Raw genomic sequence first — 25,494 nt, 5'->3', positions numbered from 1 at the left:
AAATGCATCCACACAATCATTATTTAGCACAATATATTAATTACAGACTGAACTTGACAGCTATGACCAGTTTCATAAAAGCACCCTGACATGAAGTGTAACCTCTTATTTTACTTATAGTAAAGGATTCTTTTCTGGATTTAGGTGACTTGTTGTAACAGTCTCTTATATATATATATATATATATTTTTTTTTTTGGGGGGGGTATTACTACCATATTCTCTCTGTCCTTAGCAAGAAATTGAAAGTATGTGATGGTGTTCATTTTCCTGCTGTATGTTGCTTCTGGCATAATAAGCACAATGTGGTTACAGCCTTCTATCTCTTTTATCTAAAAGATGTGAGTGAATTTACAAGATGCTAGTCTGTGGTAATCACATCCATTACATAACTGAATTTATATTTCAGACCTGCCAAGTATTTCACACAGCTTGCAGGGCTCCCACAGTTGGCTCCTGCCTGGCCTCCTCTTGCAGCTGGGGATCCAACACACACATGTATTCAGCACTTACACAGAGCCTTTGATTTGGTCCATGAGATCAGGGAGCAGGAATGAAGTTGTTCCAAGCCCATGCCATCTTAATGGAGCCTTCTGCTCACAGAGGTCCTGCTAGGGGATGTGCTCTCAGGGTGCTGCCCAGTTTCCCAGCTGCATGTTAGCACATCACTCAGCACTTCCTCTGTCCCCTGGCCTCACACAGCATTCTCACAGGTACTGAAATAAATAGGACGGAAAGCATGGATATCTGATACCATGCAATGCACAGAACTTGCAGTTTATTATTAAGCAGACAGTGCAATAAATCCTTCTGTATTATATTTAGCAATGGTATAATTTGTGTCATTCAGGAAAGTGATCTGGATAGTTTTGTAAAACCCCAAGGCTTGGAATAAATCACTTCCAGAGTGAAGTATTTGACTGATGAGACACTAACTGTCCTACAGCGAGAAAATTATTCAGGCTGGGAAGATGACAGGTTCAGAGCCCGAAAAACAATACGCCATAGAGAGGCTGGAAAGAACAACATGTACAAAAGACCAAAGGGCAATTGTCACTATCCCTGAGTAATGACCATAACAACAGGTGCTAAAACATACAATACAACTATATAGTACTAGCCAATTTCTAAACTGGCAGAAAGCTGAATAGCCAAGTGAAACCCTTTTATAAGCAAGAGAGTCTTATTAGCACATTGAAAGGGACAAATAAAAATGACTAGGTTTTGTTTGCAATACCCATTACAGTCGCCTGCAATGTGAAAGAACTTCCTGTTTTCTACTTATATTTGATCGTCCTATGCCATATCTAATACAATGGTTGCCAAGTGGAAAATAAGTAGAATCTGTTGTTATAATTGTCTGTGGCCTTGCAATGGTTATATTTTTTCTCCATATTTCTTTCCAATAAGATCTCTGTCTTACCAAATACAATATATAACTATTCCAATTTTCCTCCTCTAAGATGTTTATCCTTTCTTATCTAGCCTGCCTGTCATATCTTATTACAATTTACAGAAATCTGAAATACACTGTTCTGATAAACCTGTCAGAATAATAACAGAAACACATATAGTTAATCATTATGATAGGGTTTTCGTATTATTCTAGGAAAGATAGAACTGAATATTATGAATAATGCTAAATATAATTTATATTAATATATAAATCCTTACCAGTGGTTTCAATTTTCTAATAAACTTGAAATTTTATTAGATACTAATTGCTAATAAGCATGATTCATGATGACTTATTATGCACAGATTTACCATTTGTGACAGTGAAGTAAGACAGCAGACATGGGCACAGAGTATTCCTGAAAATTTAAAAAAAAGTTGTAGCTATCTATAAGTCTGCCCAATATAAAATACTTGTTCTAAAGAATGTCAGTATGTCTGTGCTGATTTTCAGTAACTATGTTACTCTCAGCCTTTTTTTTAATATAGCATGCAACCTAGGCTGAGGTAGCTAGAGATAAGGATTGGCATCAAGATGTCATTTGGGGAAATACTGCATCTAGATTCTTCAGGTCCAGTCAGGGAGACCTGAATGGAGATTTATCTTTTCCCATAAATTGCTAATGACTTCAACATTGAATTCATGAGTTCAGAGAACAGAAAATATAAACCCCAGAGAATGACTTTTTTTGTTTGAAAGGCACATTAGCTGTAATCCTAAGCATATGACCCTGCCCCCTGCACAAATATACGAAAATCCAACAGAACAAACAGAACAAGCAAAACCATTCCTTGATTTATTTCTCTGACTGTTCATGCTCCAGCTTTGTCATCAAGCAATCCATTTCAGCCTCCTCTGTGCACCTTGCATCTTTTCTCATTTCACTGTTTATCATTGCAGCTCTTCTTGCTGCTACTGCCTCCTAAGTCACACACAAACAGATTTAGTCATGAACATTTAATGGCAAAGGCCTTTGAAAATGATAGAACTAATTTTTTTTGTCTAGTTGATAGCTTGCAGCACCAAACAAAACAGAATCATTAAACGGTTCAATGGACTAAGATCAAAGGGAGACACCTGTAAGCAAAATCCTCTATTATCCTTTCACTGTCAAAAGTAATTGTTGCTAATTGAACAAGTTTGTTTAATTGTAATATAGCTCAAGAGACCATATCCTGAGCTGCTGGAAATAGATCTGGTTCTGCTGAAGTCAGCTCTGCTAATCTATAGCAACTGAGGAACTGTCACAAGGAAACAGTTAACCCATTGCTTAACTGCATGGGCTACATGACTAGCTATTGCAACCAAAAATGTCTCAAAAGTTGGGCTGAACAAGAAAAAGTGTCACATTAATTTTTGCCTAATTTGATGTGGGAAGCTATTAAATACACGCTTTGGTATCAGTAGACAAAAAAATGTCCAATAGAATTTTATGAAGGTGAAATTTAAAATATGCCAGCAAATCTGCAAGCAGACATCAACCATCATATTGTAAATGCTTTTAAAATCTGATTTCCCTTTGAAAGAAAGTTTCTCTCCTACCTGCTCAGTTTAACACACCACCACAACAAACCAGCAAGCAATGAAAAGCAGTGGTAGTGTACAGATTTAAATGTTTAGAAAGCAAATAATAATGAATCCAACACATCCTCAAATTGGTCATCTTTATAAAAACAGCTCAAAAAAAAGTTTTAAAAAGGGGACTGCTTCTGAGTACCCTCTTTTGAGTGTGCTCAGCTTCATATGTCTTGTGTCAGGAACTAAAACCCATGAACTCTCTGGCTTGCATCCTTCCCCTTCTCACTCCTGCTTTAATTCTGCAAGATAGTAACTGAATGTGAATGGTGAAAAGAACAAGACCCTGGGGTACCACAAAGACAGACCTTGTGCCATTTGGGTACAGTCATTTGTGTATCCCACTAATCATAAGATAGGCAATGAAACACAATTATCTATCTAAAAGCCTTTCTCAATGCCATTGCTCTCTGCATTGGAAACCATATCCTCAAGCCTGAACTTCCCAAGTTCTTTGAAAAGTTTCTGCTCTGGTCTATAAATGAGCCATGTAAGGCAACTGACTTTGAATTATTGCTGTTCTGGACAACAGTGATTTTGCAAAACCATACAGCATTTAGTCCTAGTCCAATATAAGCATAGCAAAAGGTACATTAGTACATATCTACTCAGAAATCAGGAATGGGCAAGTACAAAAACTGCAATTATTCTCGAGTCAAAGGGAGTGCCAGATCCAATGACGCCTAACTGAACACAGGAAAAGCAGAAAACAAAGGCGGGCTGTGTTGCAAGAAATGTTAGTTATCATCTTATTCAATATCCTAGACAAAATGCAGCTCTGAAACCATTCTGTGCAGAAATCCTACCAAAACTCCTGAACACACCCTGACAAACACCTCAAATGGCTGGGCAGACGACCAATTTCTTAACATCCAGAAATATGGAGCATTTTGGTAGGTTGACAATATGCCAAGGTAATTTTCAACACAAAAAATGCCAAACCAAGAACTGGATAGTAATCAACATGGGAAATGTGTGAAATTCAAAATAATTTCGAGTAAAAACAAGAGTCTCATGTCACTGACTAAAGCACGGCTGATCTTGCTTTTTGTGCTCCTCTTCCACTTCGTCTAGCATTTTTGGGAATGAAAATATAAGAAGATCTTGGCTGATAGATCTAAATCTGTATCTAGATCTAATTGAAAATGTGAATTACACTATTCTAACAGTAAGGCCTGGCACTGCAACCAGGTAGACAGCAGTGCTGGCTCCTTCCAAGTTACCCATTCATTAAGCATTGGCCAGCAAGATGCTGGGCTCATACTGGTGGGAGTCTGGCAAAAGTACTTCAAAACAAGTGTTTGTACGGTGTGGGCACAAATAGGTGCACTGAATCTTACAAAAGTTCCACTAAATGACTGTGATGGGAAAAGGGAAGAAAGCAGCTTGAAGATATTTAGATATCCCTAAATACAGCATCTGACTTTTTGCAATATTAGCAGGCTATTGACATACTCTCACAACTTAACATCAGAAAGGACAACAGAGAAATGTATCCTAGGTAAAAGTAAAGAATGTAATAAATAATTATTAAAAGTAATATGTAGACTGACAATTTAAAATATTTTAAATAATATAGAGTTCATTTCTGAACCCATTTTCTAGACATAAAGGGAATTTACAGTAAAAAAAAAAAAAACCAACAAAACAAAACAAAACAAAAACAAACAAACAAACAAAAAACCCAAAAAAACCCCAACAGCACAATGGGACTTTCATCCAAGCTAGTATCTTCCTCAGGAAAATTTATTTTTAGAACTCATGTGCATAACCTCAAGCTTTAAAATATTTGTTTCTTTTCTGTTTTCTGGATTTTAAAAAACCAAACCCTTTACAAATTTTTTCTTCCTCTCAGCTGCAGTGATATTTTGCTTTAAGATTTTAAAAGTTGCACAGTAAGAAAAAGTAAAATGTAACTGCCATTGTGTACTCTGTACTGTTTTTTGAGTTGAGAGAGTTATGTAAATTACAGAGTAGATTAATGAAGAGGAACTGAAGAAAAGTGAAAAAAATTGCTCAATTTCCCCTGTGAATCTGAAAGAAACACAGGGAGAAAAAGAAAGGGACCAAACCCTCAAATTCTGAGAATTCTATATCTATAATTAAAAGAGCAAAGACTTTGATAATGAATAATTGTCATTTGAATGCTGCATTATTGAATCAACTTAAAAATATTCATTAAACTATCTTCTCTATTTTGTTCCTCTAGCCTTCAAATGCAAGATAAGAACAGAAAACAACACAGCCTTGATGAAACACAGCCTTTGGCAAGGCTTCAGAGGATCAGTGATGCAACAAGAATGGAAACAATGCAGCGCAATTTGTCCTGAGGACACTACAGAATATTTCATCTTTGAAGAATGAAGCTGTACATTGAAATTTGGGCAAGAAAAGTCCTGGGCTTTTTAAACAGAATCTGTGTATTTCTTCATTGGCACAGGAGATTATGGTCTCTCAGAACACCTGATATCAAACAATCTGTCCAGGATGACACTTAACAGTATCCCTGAGAACTGATTCAGTTTAGCCTTTAAAAGGATCTATGTCTTGGGAAAACAAGGTTTAAAATATATTTGCTAAGAGATGTAAAAATATTTAGGCAGAATTATCTGATCTGTGTTAGATATAAGGTCAAAAATTTCTTTAGTTTCTTCCCTTCCTTCAGTCATTCCTTGCAGTCATCCTTCAACATCTCTGATAATATCTACAGTTTTCAAATACCACTTTAGATAAAAACCATACTTGTACATGTTCATTTATATTAGCTTACAGTGCTCACTCCTAACCTACTTTTACAAAAAAATGTGAGTCATGGTGCCTCTCATTTTCTTGGGATACATATACCCCAAGAAATGTGTGCCACATATTGATTTCCCAGGTACCGCTCAAGCATCTCCTTCCTGATTTTGTAATGTTTATGTGCTGCAGCAACAATTTTTGAGGACCATAATGAATTTCATCTCAAAACACTGTGTATGATGAGACCTTCAGAAGTCTCCAGTTTCACTGGCAGAAATTCACCTATAGAAAGACTAAAGTATTTGGTCATTCCTGTTAAATAATGAAATTGGTTTCATTTTATGCAGTTTATTCAAGATTACACAGAAAGTTCTGTGGTCACAACTCCTGGCTTAAAGCTTTCACTGGTGAACCACCTGTCCCTCTTTGAGAGTCACAAACTATTAATACACACATACACATGCACTGACGTGACATAGCAAGACCAGCACTAGGTAGTGGCTGTGGCTGCAGGTCATCAGTTTCTAGGCAATAGGGCCACGCTATTTGCTAAAAGTTATAATTTATGAATTTAATTTTATTGTTTTATAGAAACAATATACATTGGGGGAACATTTTTCAATACTTCCATACCATACACTTGTTCAGGCAGGGTGCCTATGAAAAATGAAGATTTACAAATCTCACTTGCAAATTGAAAGAAGGAAAGGCTTGTTCTCCGTTTTGATTTCTTTTTTTTTTTTCCCTAGAGAGAGAGGTCCATTTACATTGATATTGAGTAATTTTATGTGTGAAGTAATACAGAAAACTGAAATGCCAAGATGATGTGTTGTAAATTCATCACTCCTTAAGCCAGCTGCTTCTTGTCAGAAAAGGAAAGTTCCTTTTAAGTGTCTTTTGAGACTGATATAAAACATGTTATATGACAAGATTGTTTGTACTGTATGTCATCAGGTATTTCTAAAAGCATAAATTATGATTTTTTTTTATGGAAAAAAGGAATTATTTCATACAAGCATTGCAGCAAATAGTAATTCTACTTATGATGTTTCAGGAAATGAGAAATTACTCCCCCAGTGGCACTTCCAGTAAAAGCAGAAAGATAATTTTGAACACTTCAACATGCAAATTTCCAACACTTAAATTCAACAAGTACTTTGATTTGGCAGTAGCTTATTCATTTAAATCCCTTTTGAAATTAAACATTTAAAATGTTTTAAAATGTTGTTCCTCAATATTCTTTCAAATATGTTTCTAATTCATACTTGAGGGGTGATTTTTTTCAGAACCTTTAAATTAATCAAACTGATTGGCCCTGTCCCTTCATAGGACAGCACATAAATTCTATAATGGCTTTATGAAAAGTTTAGTCACAAAATTTCATTAAAAGGTATAGTTAATAAAGTTTTTGCAGTTATAAGTTCTTTTTCACTCTATTAGGTATTGAGTCTCTAGGAAGTTCTTTTATTTCATAATCTCCTATCTTTAATATAATATGTATTATTTTGGTTTGTATATTTTTTAGCATTAGAATAAATTCCATTTCATTAAAATATTAAGGTAAGTTTTTGGACAATGCTTTTAGGCCCATGCTATCATTCTTGGGGCTTCTTGAGCAGGGCCAAGAATTAGACTCAATAATCCTTGTGAATCACCTCCAACTCAGAATATTCTGTTATTCTGTGGATTCTGTAATTTCTGACACTTTTCCTGTTGTGAGTTTTCATGGCATTTTGTAGCTGTTCTCATTTGTTTTCTCCCTTTGCTTCCTTAATAGTAAGTCATTACTCAATGACACATTCAGAAAATTTTCACAAAATTAAAGATATTTTTCTTGATATATTTGTATAATTTTGCCAAAACACAGGTAAAAATGCTGCAATTATATGTCTGTCACACAGTGTTTGATTGCCACTTTTCATGGCAAACACAGATGAAAGTAAAAACACCAAGTCTTCATTCTGTCTCTGCAGGCTCAGCTTTCTCTTGGTCATCTGCTGTTGTCCATCTTCCTTTCTGTTTCACAAAACAGACTCACACTCTTCACAAAATTTGTGAAAAGTCCTGGTTACGAGTCTGAGAGTACCTGTGCATTTCCTACCTGTAGAAGACACTTTAGTTGTCAAGTACAACTGAGCCCATGGTTCCATGTGGGTGTATTGAAATGCAGGGTGAACATGCACCTGATTACCACGTCCCTCTTCTTTCACATGGACTCTGCATCTGTATATCTTTTATGTGATCATTCATATGAAATAAAGAAAATATCTAAGCAGCTAGCAGTTGGCCAGAATTATGTTTGAAATAGCAATAAGAACTATCATTATTGATGACAAGAAAAAGACAAGCTTTCCCAGTAATGGATATTGTGTTTGGGATAAGGAGATCCTAAGCAGCAACTATGTACCAGTGGGCTGCTTGATCACTGTATCTCCACACCCACAGCAGGATGTGGGGTAGAATTAGAAAAAGAGAATTGAGAAAACAACAAATGGCTCAAGATAAAGACTGTGTAATAAATGAGGGAAAAGTTTTTAAAAACCCCAGTGATCTGCAAAGACTCAGCACCTCCCACCAGCAGGTTAGTGCCCAACCAGTCCCCAAGCAACAGCTACCTTGGGGAGACCGCCCTCCAGCTCTACTGCTGAGCCTAATGCGATCGGGCAAAAAATCACCCCTTGGTCAGTCAGGGTCAGCTCTCCCAGCTGTGTCCCCTTCCCAAACTCCTGCCCACCCCCAGCCTAGCCCCTGGCAGGGCAGCTCAAGAAACAGGTGGCCCTGACATTGTGCAAGCACTGCTTAGCAAGAGCGGAATTAGCACAGTTTTGGTCACAAACCTTCAACGTGGCAACATACCAGCTGCCATGAAGAAAAGTACCTGCAGCCCAGCCACACCCAGCACAGAGGTAAATCCAATTTTTTGTCTTTACTGTTTACATTCATAGCACCTACCTGTCACTGTGGTACATGTTTAGAGAGAAGTATATGAAGAAGTTAGGAAAGCTGGTGACTTGCCTGTACCAAAATTTTTTAGGCTTCCTTTCCTGCCAGGGTGAGACTCTACCAACCATTGTAAAACTGTGGCATCCGTTGGTCAGGCTTGATGGAAAGACAGTCAGTCAGTCAGTCACAAATTTTGTGAAAACAAAGTGCGATTTCCTCTGTCTCCAGAGGTACCAGTCAGTATAAATTGTTCTTGACTTGTCATGGTGGTTGCTTTCCAAGGAACTCCATAAATTTTCTCTAGGAGTTATGATGTTAAAAGTGAAAGGAGATGCCTTCATATGTGTCTTGTCTATGGCTGAAAATGACCCACTGACTCTTCTGTTATGATGGTACACATTTGTCATGGCGTGAGGCCAGGACATGTCTCTGCCATGATCTCAACAGAATGATATAGCTTATAAAAATAGAACTAAATTGATACTTGCAGTGTGACATTGTAAGAAATCTGGGGAGAAAGCAATGATATTGTGATTAAAAGGAATCATAGAAGAGAGACAGTAGCAGCTGTAATTTCTTTACCTATTACGACCTGATGTTGAGCCCCCCAAATGATTATATTTGTCTTTCTGTTACTCCTGCAGCTATTGATAGCAATTATGCTGTATTTCAAGTAGAAAATATTATTTGATTTCAGAATTCAGCTTAGGATTCCTTCCAGAACAGCCTGGGCTGGCAAAAGAGAACAGTGTAATGAATTATTATTCTGAGACTAGCACAATTCTCCACATGGCACAGCTTCCTCCATCAGCAGCCTAGAGCTGAGGAGGGGAGGTCGCCCCTCGGGCCCTGCTGTGCCTCTGTGCTGATGTTCTGCCCACGGGGCTCTGACAGAGTTTCACCTGTGCCGTGCCCTACCTCGTGGAGAGGTTATACCCTTTTCTCCTGAAAGCTGCTGGCTTCCACTTTCCTTTTCCCCTTTTTTCCCTATGAATGCTCTGAAAATAAACAGTGAAACAGGGTAGAGAAAAATCATGAAAGTAAGTTGTGAACATAGCAACTTGCAATTTTTAGACAGACTGCACAAGTTTGTTAATTTTCAGAAATTGTGTCTTTGGGTGAGTAAGTAGCCTTTTCCTTTAGTCTGCAGAAATAAATAACTGATTCCTTGTTCCATCATTACCCAGGGCCTATCAGCAATAACGCCTTGAAGTTTCCCTCAAAGCAGCTTGGGAGTCGGGACAAACTGGGAAGCAATGGCTTAAACGCGTGTGTCCCGGCGGAACGCTCCCCGAAGGCTTCTTGGGAATTCACACGAAACGCTCGGAGCCGTCGCCCAGGGACAACTGGGAGCGGGGGAAGGAGGCGCGGGGCGGCGGCCCGGCGGCCTCAGGCGCCTCAGGCCCGGCCTCCCTCAGGCGCGGCCGCCGCCGTCTCCCGGCAACGGCCAAGCGGCGGCGCGGGCGGCGCGGCGCGATCGCCCCCGGGCGGCGCGGGGGCCGCGGGTGCCGCGCTGTGCCGGCTGCGGGGCAAGGGCGGGGAGCGGGGCGGCGGCGGCGCTGAGGGCTGCTGGGCTCGGGGCAGTGAGCGCAAATCACCGGGTACAGCCCCCGGGTCGCGGCGGTGCCGGGGCAGCCTCGGCGGTGTCGGGCGGGCGCTGCGTTACCGGCCGGTAACGTCGGGCCGTGCCCCGCTCCCGGTGGGTCTGCCCCTCGGCGCTTGCCACTGAACTGAGGGCCACGTGCCCGTAGCCCTTCAAAGTAAGTTAAAGTTGTAAGTTGTAACAGGTTTTGTTTGTTTGTTTGTTTTGTGGGTTGGTTTGGTGTTGGGGTTTTTTTTTTTGGGTTTTTTTTTTTTCTTTGGTTTTTGTTTTTTTTTGTGTGGTAGTACCTTTCCAAGTAACAGAAGAGAACTTACAGAAAGGATGGAGCAAGACTACTTAACGAGGGCACGTAGTGACAGGATGAGGTCAATTCAAGACTAATTGAAAGAGAGTAGGTTTAGATTAGATATTGGGAAAAAATTCTTGACTTTGGGGGTGGTGAGGCAGCGGAACAGGTTGCCGAGGGAAGCTGTGGATGACCCATCCCTGGAGGTGTTCAAGGCCAGTTTGGATGGGGCTCTGAGCAACCTGGTTTAGAGGAAAGTGTGCCCTGCCCACAGCAGTGGGGTTGGAACTAGATAATTGTCAAGATTGCCTTCCAAACATCATTCTAAGATTCTATAGTTTTTTAAGCATACATTGAAGTTTCCTCCAACCACAACCAAAAAACCCACTAAAAACTGTCTGCGTGATAAGGGTATCTACCCCTTTAAGAACAGAAATGGCAATTGCAAGATTGATATTAAAGTTGTGATGTTTAATAGCAGCTGAAGTGTATCAGCAAGAACATAAATATAATTTAAACACGGACAGAGAAGGGCTGCACTGAAGGGCTTCTCACACTATTTCATATTAGCAACTGGGAGTTTAGGAACTGGTGTCAGCAATTGGTGGACACATTCAGATCACTGTACCAGTATTTTTAGATATGAATTGGGAAGCAAGAAACTGCAGTAAGGAAAAGAAATTTTCCTGCCATAAAGAAATTTAGATGGTAGAGGAAAAAGAATTTTATTTACAAGTCTAGGTAGATAATATGGAAAAAGAAAAATAACAGTTCACTTCAGGGGAGACATGGAATTTCTGTGTGACAGTAACATGAAAGGTATGAAATCTAAAATTCTATGGACAGGAGATGAGAATCGGAAAAAAAACCTATTGGATATAAAAGCTTTCTCTGAAAGAACAGTAACAGTTGATTAGGCTATTGGGAGGAAAACCTCATCTCATTTATTAATGTTTCAAAGGTTTTGGGACTTTAGTAGATGGGAATTTCAAAGCCAAATGTGGATCACCTGGTAGAGAAGCATCATCTGTAGTACAGAACTCTTTTAAAGTCTTGGTTATCTGAAATTATCATCTACATGAGATAGTTTGATACTTATGCAAAATAAAGACATCTGCTTTCTATTGTTCATTGACAGTGAGCAAGATCACTTTCACATTTACTGATGGAAGCAACATTTCCTTTTTTCCTTTAATTTTTATGGTTTTTATCATGTTGCCATTTTCTGATTGCCTAATATTCCTCTAACACAATGAATGCCAACATGAGCTTATATATCCACTGCTGTCCTTAGGTTTGCAAATCTGCTACCTGCATATTTGTCTTAAACTGCAGCAAATGTCTTTTTTTGGGTTTTTTTTTTTTTTTTTTTACTGTAAACATAATAGAGCCAGGTAAATGAGCAGTTAAAACGAAACAATAGGGCTACCTTTGCAGACATAACCACCAAAATAATGAACGTGATAGTAACACATCTGAGACATTTCCCGTGTCAACAAAGGAGTATGAGTACAATTTTGTACAAGGCAGAAGAACCTTCACGTTCAGCAGAAGTCATCCATGTTTTCAAAAGGACTTAAAAACTGCTTATGAGGATGATATTTCTAAAACAAAAATTCAGAAAAGGAAACAGCCAATACATTTCTTTGAAGATAAAATTATTAATGGAAGCAGTTTCCATATCCCTATATTCTTACCAGGTCTTGGAAAAGTAAGGGCTAAACTTAGAGTTTATCTCATTTCCTGGGGTTCTACTTATGTTGTAGTGTTCTTTACTCATAATTCGTGTGTGTGTGTGTGTGTGTATTTTGTGGTTGCTGTCTTTTTTTTCTTTTCATTGAGTCTCCTTTACAGCCTGCAGAAACTCTTTCATTGCCTTTGCTATGTTGTGTCACAGCCATTTTTCAGAGCTTATTTGTACTGTTTAAAATAACTTCATTTTCTGAAAAATACTTCATACTCTTGAACTATACTTCAGTTAACCAGATGGTGACATATGGCCATGTCTCTTCTTGCTCTTTTGCTTGTACATGCATAAACTAAATATTTGCAGTGGTAAACTTTTTTACCAAGAAAGGAAAGAACATATGATTTCAGTATGTGCAGTGTGAGAAATCCTTTGATTAAGGGTGCAGTTTTGTCTCCTTCAAATAGACAGAGACTATTAAATATGTAATATACATATAGATGAAAAATTTATTATAGATAATATGATAATATGTTTTTTATATTCATTAATAATTAGAGATGATGATAAACATTATTTTTGTGTTTTATTTAGGATTTTTATTTGTTAAAAGCCTGACTAATCTATAAAATTTCACTATAAGATATAATCCTTACAATGTTTTACAATTTTTATTAAAATGCAATTCAATTAATAACATCTTGCTGGGACATGATTTTTCTTTCTAAATCAATCTGAGCACTTTGGTCAAAAGCATGTGTCTTCAGAAAGTTTGCGAGGCCCCTTTTTTGAGAATCTTTTTATGTAGATAAGTCTTTAAACATTCTGGTTGAATTTAGATACATGTTTCTGTAGTTATTTACATTAAAAGAGGCCCTGGGGAAAGATTGTGACTAAATAGGATTAGGCAATTACCAGACGTGAAATTAGACAAGGTCAGGTGTCAGGGATGGGACAACCCTGGATGTAGGCACAGGAAAGGGACCTGGGGATCCTGGTCAATGACAATCTGAACATGAGCCAGCAGTGCCCTGGCAGCCAGGAGGGACAACCCTGTCCTGGGGGGCATCAGGGACAGCATGGCCAGCCAGGCAAGGGAGGGATTGTCCTGCTCTGCTCTGCACTGGGGCAGCCTCACCTCCAGTGCTGGGGGCAGTTCTGGGTACTACAATATAAAAAAGAGATTAAACTGTCTGAGTGTCCAAAGGAGGGCCATGAGGATGGTGAAAGCTTGGAGAGGAAGCCAAGGAGAAGCAGCTGAGGTCACTCCTCATGTTCAGCCTGAAGGAGACCAAGAGGAGCTCCCCCTCCCCCCATCTTCACAGGGAGAAGTGGAAGGTCAGGCACTGATCTCTTCTCTGTGGTGACCAGTGACAGAACTTGAGGAAATGGCCTCAAGGTGTGTGAAGGGAGGTTTAGACTGGATATTCAAAAAAATTTCTTCCCCCAGAGGGTGGTTGGGCACTGGAACAGCTCCCCAGGGTAGTGGTCAGAGCACCAAACCTGATAGAGGTCAAAAAGTGTTTAGCTCTCAGGCACATGGTGTGACTTTTGTGGATGGTGCTGTGCAGGGCCAGGAACTGGACTCAGTGATCCTGATGGGTCCCTTCCAACTCAGCATATTCTGTGAGTCTGTGTGGGAAATGAGGAATAATTTTTTTGAGGAAAGTAGAATTCTTTAAGCTAACAAAATGAAAACTGAGTGGGGATATGTTTGTTGCCTTCAGATAGAGGAAAGGCATGATCAGAGGGCTGGAGTACCTGTCCTATGCAGACAGACCGAGAGAGGTGGTGGTGAATTTCAGCCTGGAGAAGAGAAGGCTCTGGGGACACCTTAGAGCACCTTCCAGTACCTAAAACAAGCCCACAGGAGAGGGACTTTTTACAAGACATGTGGGGTTAGGGCATGGGGGAATGGCTGTGGGAAGAATCAAAAGAGGGTAGGTTTAGATTAGATAGTCACTCAGAGGTTGGTGAGACATTGAAACAAGTTACCCAGAGAAGTTGTGGATCCATCACTGGAAGTGTTCAAGGCCGACTGGCATGGTTGCATGGGGGTTTGAACAACCTTGTCTGGTGGAAGCTCAGATAGTGGTGTGTAACTACTGTCTCTCATTTAGTTTAGATTAAGTCAATTTTTCTTTAGTCTATTTCTCATGGGATGAGGGATTTCACTATTTCAATCAGACATTTAGAATCACACATGAAAATCTCCTTGATTGATCTTGTCACAGCTTGCATTCTCCAAGGATAGATCCTAGGTCTGATGTTATTTAATATGTTCATTATAATTTGGAAATTAGCAATTATGTAGAGAAAAAAATATTCTGGTGCGATTAAAATAATTTGTTACAACTAAAGAAGACTTGTAGAAACTTCTGAGAGCTCTTCTGCAGTTGGGTGAACTAGTAACACCATGAAATAAAATCCATTGTTGATGAAAGCTATGTAATTTATACTGTCAGGAATGCTTGGAACAATATACTCTTCAGTAGTAAATCTAAATTAATTGTGATCGAGTGAGAAAATGAGCTGTTTACCATATGTGGATAACTTAGTGAAAATCTTCACTAAGGAAACTGGGTAAAAATAAATACCCTGAAAGTTACAATGTCACTCAAATAAGTCAGTAGTGTTCTAGAATTGATTACAGTATTTCTCGTTATGTACATCATATCTGAGAAAGGTTTAACAGTCACAGAGGGACTCTGAGACAGGAAACATACATGTCTGGAAAAGCTATATGGAAAAAAATAATTAAGACTGCTTAGAAAGGAGGTAAATCAAAATGTACAGTGACTTATAAAGGAAGGTAGAAAAGATCAAGTCAAAGCATCTGGTAACTAAAGTTGTAATGTAAGAACGAAGGGTTATTGTGTTGAATTGAATAACACATTTAAGCTATTTACATATTTTTAAATCTAAGGAGTAGTTCCTTATACCATACACTTGACAATTGGACCTGTCCTGTAGCATGTCTAAGAATGCAAAGTAAAAGGATTAGGCATTTATGTGGACAGTAAAAATAGCTACTATTGTTAGGAAGAACATAAAAACTTTAGGAGATCTAAACCTTGGTACTTTAGGGAAATAGAAACCCTGTAACAGATGGAAGAAATCTGACTTTCAGGATTAGTTTCATGCATTTATCAGAAACACTTGTCTGTTGTCATTCTGGAGCCTGGATACTGATCAGCCATGTGGAAGACTGTTCTTATTCACAGAATCACAGGGTGGGTCAGGTTGGAAGGGCCAAAGTGGGTCATCTGGTCCAACCTCCCTGCTCCAGCAGGGCCATCCCAGAGCACATTGCACAGGATTGCAGCCAGATGATTTTTAAATCTCTCCAGTGAGGGAGGCTCCACACCCTCTCTGGGCAATCTGTCTCAGTGCTTGATCACCTGCAGAGTAAAGAAGCTTTTTCCTCATATTCAGGTGGAACTTCCTCATCATTTTTTCAAATATACACATGCACACAGATAAAACAGTGGGAAATTCAAAGGCCTTGACTTAATTGGTCTCCCATATAATGTATTATTTTCATATGGCACAAATATCTATATCTGCAGGAACTGAATATTAAATTGGACCTGCTATCTCTTTTTAACTCTCCTATTATATGAAGCCAAGTTTTTTAATAGTGTGGTAATGCTTGCACTGTCATGACAACACTGGCAAAGGGAAGTCTATTGATCCATATTTAAGGAGTTGGGCAGAAAAAAAAGATGAAAAGAGAATTTTGGAGAAGGAAAGGAGTTACAAGACTATTCCACATTATTCTCTTAATTAAGATGAAGCTGTCTGAGAATGATGAGGATATTTAAGCTGGTATAGAGGACATATTGTTTTATGGACTCAAGAAAGGAATGAGATTGTCTGCTGATAATACGATTATCTTTTGATTCCATTGGAGGACAGCAGTACTAATATGTCTATACAAAAATCAATTGAAATAATCTGTGATAATGACTGATTTATAGGCAATTTATAATGTTATAACAAGAAAAAATAATTTCTCTGAGACAAAAATAAACAGCTATACATCAATTAAACTTGCTCAACTAAATTGACATTATGTAATTATTGCCTGTAAGGCAAAAAGATTCTCACTTGTGCATCATTTTCAGTAAGAGCCTGAAAATCGTGGCTAGGTTGTAGTAACATGGATTGAGCCTATCTTAAAGCTAATTTTGGACTGGTTTTTTGGGCTGTTTTTTTTGACTGTTAATTTAAAAGTGGATCATGTAATACACAACTGGTTAGAAGCTATTTCTAAATCCTTCTCCTTGCATTGCTTTTCCACAGGGGTAATTGCTTTCAGCCCAGGCCTTTGGTTCCTTGACTAAGAGGTAAGTTCCACTGCTGGCAGTGCCTTCGACTTACTCCTGTTCTTTGACTCAGCACTCGCAGTATATGCCAGGTCCTAAGTTTGCATCTGTTATTTAAGGTTTTAGATAACAGAGGATGCAAATGGAACAGGAAGTGTTTTCTAAATGCATTGTCTCATTTAAACCCAGGAAATACTATGTTCTTTAAGTGTTGCAACAGGACTCTAATAGGGTAAAGGAAGTATTTATAAGACTTCAGTATTTCAAAAAGACATCTTTCCTCATATTTCAAAGTACTATTTATAGATTCTTTCTTAGTTAAAGGTCACTTGCTAGCCATCATCTCGTGTTTTTAGAAAATAAAAAGTGTAGTGACAAGAAATGAGTGAGTATCTCGAATTTGCAATCTAATAAACTATTCACTAACTATTTGCAATCTAAGAAACTAGCTGAGAAAAGCAGCTAGTCACATTAAAGCATCACAGTAAAAATAAATAAGTACAGGGATCAGGGCCATCATTATCTTATGATCTAGTACTTGGAGTCTCCTCCTCTAAGCAGGCATCTGCAGCAACTCTTTCAAAAACTAAATAAATTTTCTGTATTTTATTTGACATGGCAGAGATGCCAGTTCCTGATAAAATAGTTAAGAAGTTAGAGGTTTCCACTTTGAACCAAAAAATCCACATTTGGGACCTTCTGCAAAATCATTTTCCACTTACGGGCAGAATATTCTGGTCATAGAGATATTACTGGAGATGTGCCTGTTCCTGCAGCCATTGCAAGAAAGACAAGGTGGCTGTGTTTTTTCGTATGCCTGGTTCTGCTGGTGTTCAGTCTGCTATGATAGTGTCTGCCAGACTTAGCCTGGCATGTGGATTCATGTGGAGAAATGGGGTAATAAAATAAGCTCACAAACTTAGATGTCAATGTAAATACATGAGCTAACAACTCCAGACTCTGGTCTTGGTCCAAGGAAAAAGTAGTTGTTTTTAAGGTGCTATTCCATTTTAGATACCTCCTTTAAGATGAATCTGCCTTAAGAGCAATTGAATATGTTGACTAGATCTCCATCAATTATCAAGCAGAGTTATTAACTTTAGTGCTGATACTTAGTTTAGTTTAATGGACACTACGCATAGATTCTGGATATGGGTTTAACTTAGGATGCGCACACTGGAGTGGTTCTGGTCCTGTGGGAATGCTAATGAAATTCAGAGTGAAACAGGGAAGTGCCTACTGAGCTAAGGCACTAAGAATAGCCAGGGCTGAGGGAGAGCTTTGGGGATTGTGGTTTTGGAATGAGGATTTAGTTAGACATAATGACTGTTCCTACTGCTTGAGAGACACCACCTGATTGCACCACTGCACTAAAACTGGGTGGAAGAAAGAAAAGCAGGCTAGTTTGTCTACCACTGAGGCAATAAATTCCAGGTGAAGGACAGGAAGCAGCATAGAATGATAACTTCATGGATTGCTTGGCTGTGTATTGGCTACATCTGTTAGGTCAAAGTACTTTATTACCTCTAGCTCTACATGATTTAAAACAATCAACCCTTTAATCTCAAAAAACATATGTAGAAAAGGCATGCTTCTATGATTCTAGAAATGTGCAGGACATGAAGTAGAGGATATTACTCAAATGAGAATATTATTTTGTCTTTAAGATTTAGTTTGGAAGAGACCTTTAAGAACAAGTCCAGCTGTTAGCCTAACACTGCCCAGCCCACTACTAAGCCGTGTCCCTAAGCACCAAATGTCGTAATACCTCCAGGACTGGTGAGTCAAGCACGTCCCTGGGCAGCCTGTTCCAATGCTTGACAACCCTTTTGGTGAAGAAATATTTCCTAATATTCAATCTAAACCACCCCTGGCACAACTTGAGGGCATTTCCTCTTGCTGTATTGCTTGTTTTGTGGAAGAAGAGACCAGACCCCACCTGGGTGCACCCTCCTTTCAGGCAGTTGCAGAGAGCATTAAGGTTCCCCTGAGTCTCCTCCAGGCAAAGTGTTAACCCATCCAAGCCATGAGCAGCAAGTTTGTCCAGGAATTAATTTAATTACATGTACATGTAATTACTAATGAATAATTTTAATTTTTAAAATAAGTTTTACAGCTGACATTAAGTCAGCACTTCATGGATATAAGAATTTAAGCCCTACTACAATTGTTTTCAAAATTCTAAATATTTAGATTGGTAAATTGAGAATCAGAAATAGGCATGCTGTAAACCTACTGAGAAAAAGACAGCATGCAGTTATCTTGGAGGGAAAGGGATTTGCATAAAGAAGCTCTTTTATGGGTCAGTAGCCTTTCAATACCTGTACATGTTGATTATCTGTGATAATTACAGTTCAGTGCAAAAGACACATTTTTAATTATCAGAAAGCCAAAGAATTCCATGTCCATCATTCCCTCAAGTCAGAGAATGACCACTGAATACAGAGAGCTTTATGGAAACAAAGCTCACACCAACATTTGATGGCAGAATATATTGAAATCTAGATTAGTAACTGCAGAAAAGAAATAGACCAAAGGGCATAATCGGCATTAAAGTAATTGACCTGTTCTCTGCTTTTTGCCACAGATGACACTGCTTTTTTTTAATGAAATTTTTTAAGGAACCAAATATTTCTAATCACTTAGAAATATGTAAAAGTTTCTTTAAAATATTCTCAGAAATTTGATGTATTTATACAGAGTGAAGAAATATTTGCCATTAAAAGCCAGAGTTATTCTTGGTCTTGAAATATATATATTTTGAATCTGAGAACATTAATTATATAACATTATAAATAATTTTACATTAATTAATTTTTAAATTTAGTTGGTTTAAACTTAATTAAACTCATTCAGAATTATAATTGCTTTTTATGACTGCAGCTTAATTTATATCTGAAATGAATTGAGCTGAACTAAATGATTCTGAATACATGTTCATATTCCATACCAGGATTTAGCACAATTTAAGTAACTGAATGTCCATCTAAATCTGGTTCTTGCATGTGTACATGATTCTTACTTTCTACAGTAACTGCGTAAGTCAGAAGGTAGTATGTCCGTCACACCTGTTGAATATACTGTCAGTAATTTGTCCTTTTGCTTTTTCTTATATAAATGAATTTGTCTCTGGCCAAAGCTGTGCTTTCTGAAACACTGTATTTGTGTGAGTGGTTTATATGTGTGTGTGTGTAGAGATGCAAAGTGATAAAGCAGATTGGAGCTGAAAAGTTTTTGGCTGTGTGGATCTTCATCTCAAAACTGTAATTAGTGACCTGCCTATGAAGTTTTAAATTTCAGATCTTTTTTTAGGATGTGCTTTATCAACTGCTTTTATTAGTGCTGTGTTACAATTTATTTGTAGAGATTGGTAGAGGAGAAGTACCTGGAAAATTCATGAAGAGCTGCAAACTTTTGTTGAAAACTATAAAGAATAGCCTTGACTTTTGTAAGCAGCCAGGCTGCAGCTCATGTTGCACTAGAAAATAATCTCTTATATCAGAGATAGGCTCTCAGCAAACTCTGGCTGAGGGTGAATGTGTGGTCTCCCTTTGAGAACTAACCGAGGAATTAACAAGGGGTACTAACGGTGCACATTTCACTTTTACACAGTGTTAAAACAAACTTAAGTTTGGCATAACTTGGATTATGTTCTATGCATGGCTCATGTTGCCCTTTACTTTTGCCTGTACCTTAACTGGAAGGCTCTGCTGAGGTTTTGCAAGCTGCATGAAACTAGGTCCACATGAAGTATTACATCCATATGCTTCAGAAGCTGCTATTAGATGCAGCTGAGAAGGTCTTCTTGGTTATGTGCATGTGTGCTAATACAAAACAAAAAATAAGACAAACTGGACTTTGTGTAAATAAGTGTAACTTTTTAAAATCAATGAAATTTATACTGTGCAGAACTGCTTCTTAATAACTTCAGACCTGATTTTTTGTCTCCTGTGAAATATGAACAGAGAATTCAAATTGTATTTGAACCATGTTTCCAAGGTAGAACTTATTTGTACATTCTGCAGTTGTATGGAACATTTACCAACATAGAATGTATAGACAAACCAAGGGAAATACCCTAAAAGGACTTTCAAGTCCATATATGATTTACAGATGCAGATAATTTACAGAAAGGGATGGTCTTTGTATTTGTACCACATTACACCCTGAGCCTGTGCTGACTGAGGCCTTTTTATCTATGTATGTTGTTGACAGATGTATTTTACCAAATGTGTACAAATGTTAGAAACAGGGACTAGTTTCTCTACAGAAATTACTATGTCAAAGAATTTTTCAGGCTGATTTGGTGGGTCAAATGAATAAGAAAGTCTGTCTTACAAGGTTCCCTGAATCACTCGTAAACTGGTTCCTAAAACACAGAAGGGAGTTTGTTTGCCTGGTTTTATTTTTGTTTGTTTGTTTGTTTGTTTTTAGAATGGGTAAGAAAGTAAAGAAGGAATCAGAGTCTCCACCCAAGGATGTGGTAAGTTTATAAACTGCTATGTGCTATAAAATAAACATTACACAATTACAGGCCCAGCTCTACCGTCCTTACATAGTTCCTTATTCTCCTAGTTTACCCACTTTATTCTAAAAATGGCTTTTAAAGATGTCTCTGTTTCTGCTTTTCTTGGACAGCATACAAACCAGAGTGACTGGGCATGTGTAGTTCTTTGTAGAGATTGTTGTCTTTGGCAGGCATTGCAAACAGTTATGTATGAAACAATCCAGGCTTCTTTTTATTAGAAGAACAGTGTTAGCTTTCTCTTCATAAAAATCAAAAGAGAATGGAGAAGAGCAACCTGAAATCTGCCTATCTTTTCAACTGTGAATACATTCTCTTTCTTTAAGGATGAAAGAGTTAAAAGCCTAGATGGATCTGTGGTTTTTTACTGAATACAAAATTTGACAAACATTTTGAATAATACTACATACTCTGTCTCTTTTGCAAATATATACAGTCTTAAGGGGCAGTTTAGGTTTTTCTGTTGTCATTGGAAGTACTGTGAAAAGTACAAGAGTTGTAGCCAAATATAGAATAATGGTGATAGGGAGACTTTTTTTTCCCAAAATATGGAGGTTAAGGGTTTGACACTAGCACACTTTTCAAGAATTCCTATAAATTCACAAGGTACAAATAGGCCCCCAAAAAGATAATTATTCAAAACAGCTATTTTTTAAAGTTTAATTGTTTTCTTCAGAAAGAAGTAGAGGAAATACAGTAATATTGAAAAGAATACAATATAAATTCTGTGTCAAATAACAACCAAATTAATGAAAATGGGGCCCTCAACGAGTCCCGCAGAGGGAGTCCCATTCCCTCAATGCGTCCCATTAAATGGCAAGTTCTGTACACTGTTTTAAAAAACCCAATGGATTTATGAGTAAAAAGTTGTAGTACTGCAAGAGCTTTTTCAAAGGTCAAAGTAAAGTTAGCAAAAACTACATTTCAGTTTCAATATTAAATAAGCATAAATAGTTTCAACTAAGACAGTAGTATCCAATAGCCATGATGTCACTGAGACATAGCAGTTGACATCAGGTTTACCCAGCTGTTCTGTGGAGAGATGAATATTACAAATGTAATTCATAACCTTCAATCAATAATAAATCCTTATGACAGGAAATTACATAAAACTTCAACATAACTTCTGTCTGTATAAAATAACCTAGAAAACCAGGAGTCACAAAGAAGGTGTATGTGGATAAGTCTAGTTAAAACAGGCCTGAAGAATTAAGACTAAGTATCTTTGCAGCCTAAGAAAAGGTTTGAAAGGCATGCAACACATTTAAGTCATACAGATGAGCTGAAGTGATCAAAGTTGGCTTCTTCAGTAAATAGCTAGCAAATCAGTAGATGCAGCACCACCATTTCTATATCCAAAATATACGACTAGATTTTCTAGAGAAAACTGTGGTACAGCATGTTGTGTACTACAATAACCTGTAAATATGCAGAAAAAGTCAGTAAAACTATCAAAAGGAACGAATTGGAAAGAGTGAATTCCAGATGGCATCTACAGCTTTGGCTTAGCTTTTACTCTTATTGTACTTCAGGCTAGCACGTCTATTCTAACAGTCATAGCTGGAGAAATGTTGCGTATCAAGACAGTATTAAACATGAAAATAGATCATTGTAACTATTAATTAAGAAAATCTTACCATAATAAGAATTTTGATTTACACCATAATGATGGTGTAAAATCAAATCTGAAAACTTTAAAATTCACCTGGGTGTTTCAGATGGCAGGAAATGAGATGCAGACAAAATAAAAGATGTATTAGCTATTATCTTGTGATTGATAATCTGTTTATGAAAATGTCAAGTCCAAGAAAAGAAGCCTTGAGATAATGTAGATGGGCTTATAAAAGGAGGCCTTTGTGCATGTGGAATGCTCTGAGAATATATGGTACTGCAGATGATCACTAATTTTTTATAGATTTCTAGGAACAGGTGGGAAACACATCTCTTAGCCTACCCATTGTTTATATGTTTCAGAAAATATTCTTGAGGACTCTGTTTTCACTGCCTTTCATAATTTGTCTTTTAGTATTCTCTGTTCTGAGAATTGGTCTCCAAGAAGAAAAACATTGCTTTGAGCCTCTATCTCTATATGAATGACCTAAGACAGTAATTCAAACAGATAAAATATGCTAACTTTGACAAAGATTGATAGGAACTTTTCACATTATATCTACATTAAGTTTGGTCTAGACAATACTATTATTTGTTCATCAACTTGGTCATGGACATTGAAAGGAGAGCCTAAGATTATCCCTAGAGAAAATACTGAAGTGTTATCCCTTAAAGAAAGCTATAGATAACCTGAGTATTTTTTAAAATGGCTTCATTCACAAGACTGGTATTAAAAAAAAAGTGGAATGTATCAATTGGCACAGTCAGCTCCTGAAATTGTCTCCACATAAACACCCTTTTGATTAATGTCTAAATATTAATTTGACTTGACTTTAGTGAAGCTTTCAGTATTGCCTCTTGTAACATCCTCGTAGAGAAACTGATGAAGTACAGATGAGATAAACAGTGTAAATGAACCAAAAGGTAGCTGAACTGACAGGCTCAGAGGGTTGTGATCAGCAGCATGAGATCCTGTTAGAGCTCAGGCACTCGTGTTGTGCTCCAGGGTTGATCCTGGAGCACGTACTGTTCAGCTTCTTCCTTAGTGACCTGAATGATGAGCACCCCCAGCAAGTTTGCAGAAGATGCAAAAGTAAGAGGAGTGATTGACAGGCCAGATGGTTGTGCAGCCATTCAGGGGGACCTCAACAATTTCCTAGAGAAATAGGAAATTGGGAATTTAATTAGGTTCAATAAAGGGAAATGGCTAATTCCTGCACCTGGGGGAAGAATATCCGGTACAGACTGGGTAAAGAGCAGCTGGAAAGCAGCTTTACAGGAAAGAACCTGGTGATTCTGGTGGACATGCACCAGAAATGGGAACCTGGGACAAAGAGACCTAACAAAATCCTGGGCATTAGGCAGAGTGTTGCCAGGAACTTGAGAGAGGGGACTCTTGTCTTTCACTGAGCATTGGTGAGTGAGACCGCACCTGGAGTGCTGTATCCTGTTCTGTGTTCTCTGGTACGAGGGAGACAAGGCCTTACTGGAACAAAGTCTTGGAGCGTTTGTCAGAGGAAAGACTGACAGCTGGGACTGCTAGGTCTTGAGAGAAGGCTTGGAGGGGTCTTGTCAGTGTAAAAATTCTGAGGGGAAGAAGTTAAGAAATCAGGCCAGGCTCTTCTCAGCGGTGCCCTGTGAAAAGATGAGAGGGAGTAGGCACAAATGGAAATGCAGGAGGTTTCCATTTAAGCATAAGAAAAAAAAAACCCCTCTTTTACCTTAACAATGATGGAGCATGATTAAACAATAGAATAATTAGCAGATAAATACATCCTTCAAAAAGTGGGATTTTCATCCAAATAGGAAAACAAAAAAATGCTTCCACTCCCAAATTAGAAGTAAAAGCACTGTGACCCTGCATCAAAATATTTTGGGAGAGAACTAGCAAAGATACAAAAACTAGCAGTAAAGCTTTTTCAAATTGACTAGATGCAAGAAGCTTCTTTGGGGGGACACTGTTAGGTGATTGCAGTCATGAAAGAAAAGCAAAATCACTTAATGTTGTGTCAAAAGACTAAACAATGTGGTAATCACTAAAATAAATGTGATAAAATTGCTCAAGTAGAAATAAAAAGTGTAAGTAGAAATAAAAAGTGTTTGCCTAGGTCTTGTGCTAAATGAAAAATAGCTAACGTCTGAAAATGTGTTACTAGAAGATGGGATAGTAGAAAAATTCATTTTTTAGAGGAAATACAGCAATAATTACATGAATTTTTTCTTCTGTGCTGTGTCAATTGGTAGAAATAGTTCTTGAAAAAAACAAAAAGAAACCCATAGATACAAATCATAGTAATGGGGAAGAATCAATAGTGCCTGTGTAGAGGAAATCTACTATGAGCTATGAAATCTACTTGAGTTCTTTGGAGGGGTCAGTGAGCAAATGGATAATGGTGTTGTGAATGATACAGTTGCTTAGCTTTTCCGAAAGTTTTCAGACCAGGCTTTTCCCTCTCATAAACATGAACAGGTAAAAAGAAATTACTCTCCTAGCAATAATGTCTGATTATAAAATAGGAAGCAAAGGTGAAAAAACAAATTATTGTTCAGATTTTGTAATGGGGAGAAGTTGTCAGTCATGGGGTTTTTATTTTCCAGCTGTATCATCCAGTATATCAGAATGAATGTGGATATTTTCATGAAAGGGCCGTCCAGTTCCTAAGTAGGAGAAAGTGAATAAGTACAAAATTTCAAATTCCAGAAATAGAAGACAAAACATTGTGTTACTAGTGAATGCCCTGT

The 25,494-nt window shown here is 37.9% G+C and overlaps 1 protein-coding gene across 6 annotated transcripts in view; it reads left to right on the top strand.

Annotated features, from left to right (window-relative positions):
• The first annotated feature begins 10,003 nt into the window (after nucleotides 1-10,003).
• Nucleotides 10,004-25,494, top strand: part of ARMC3 (armadillo repeat containing 3) — a 62,994-nt gene continuing 47,503 nt past the window's right edge. For 3 of the 6 annotated variants that reach the window (XM_030264525.4, XM_030264520.4, XM_041714384.2), the window contains exons 1-3: nucleotides 10,006-10,472; nucleotides 16,594-16,637; nucleotides 21,051-21,099. In XM_030264525.4, the coding sequence (XP_030120385.4) occupies nucleotides 21,052-21,099 (48 nt within the window). In that variant the 5' untranslated portion in view covers nucleotides 10,006-10,472; nucleotides 16,594-16,637; nucleotide 21,051. Of the gene's footprint in view, nucleotides 10,473-16,593; nucleotides 16,638-21,050; nucleotides 21,100-25,494 lie in introns of all 6 variants that reach the window. The other 3 variants (XM_032746641.3, XM_030264518.4, XM_030264523.4) reach the window with 3 other exon arrangements.

Source organism: Taeniopygia guttata, chromosome 2 (assembly GCF_048771995.1).
Source record: "Taeniopygia guttata chromosome 2, bTaeGut7.mat, whole genome shotgun sequence".
NCBI classification, from domain to species: domain Eukaryota; kingdom Metazoa; phylum Chordata; class Aves; order Passeriformes; family Estrildidae; genus Taeniopygia; species Taeniopygia guttata.
The sequence above is the reverse complement of the archived record's forward strand: the minus strand, read 5'-3'. Positions and strand labels throughout refer to the sequence as shown.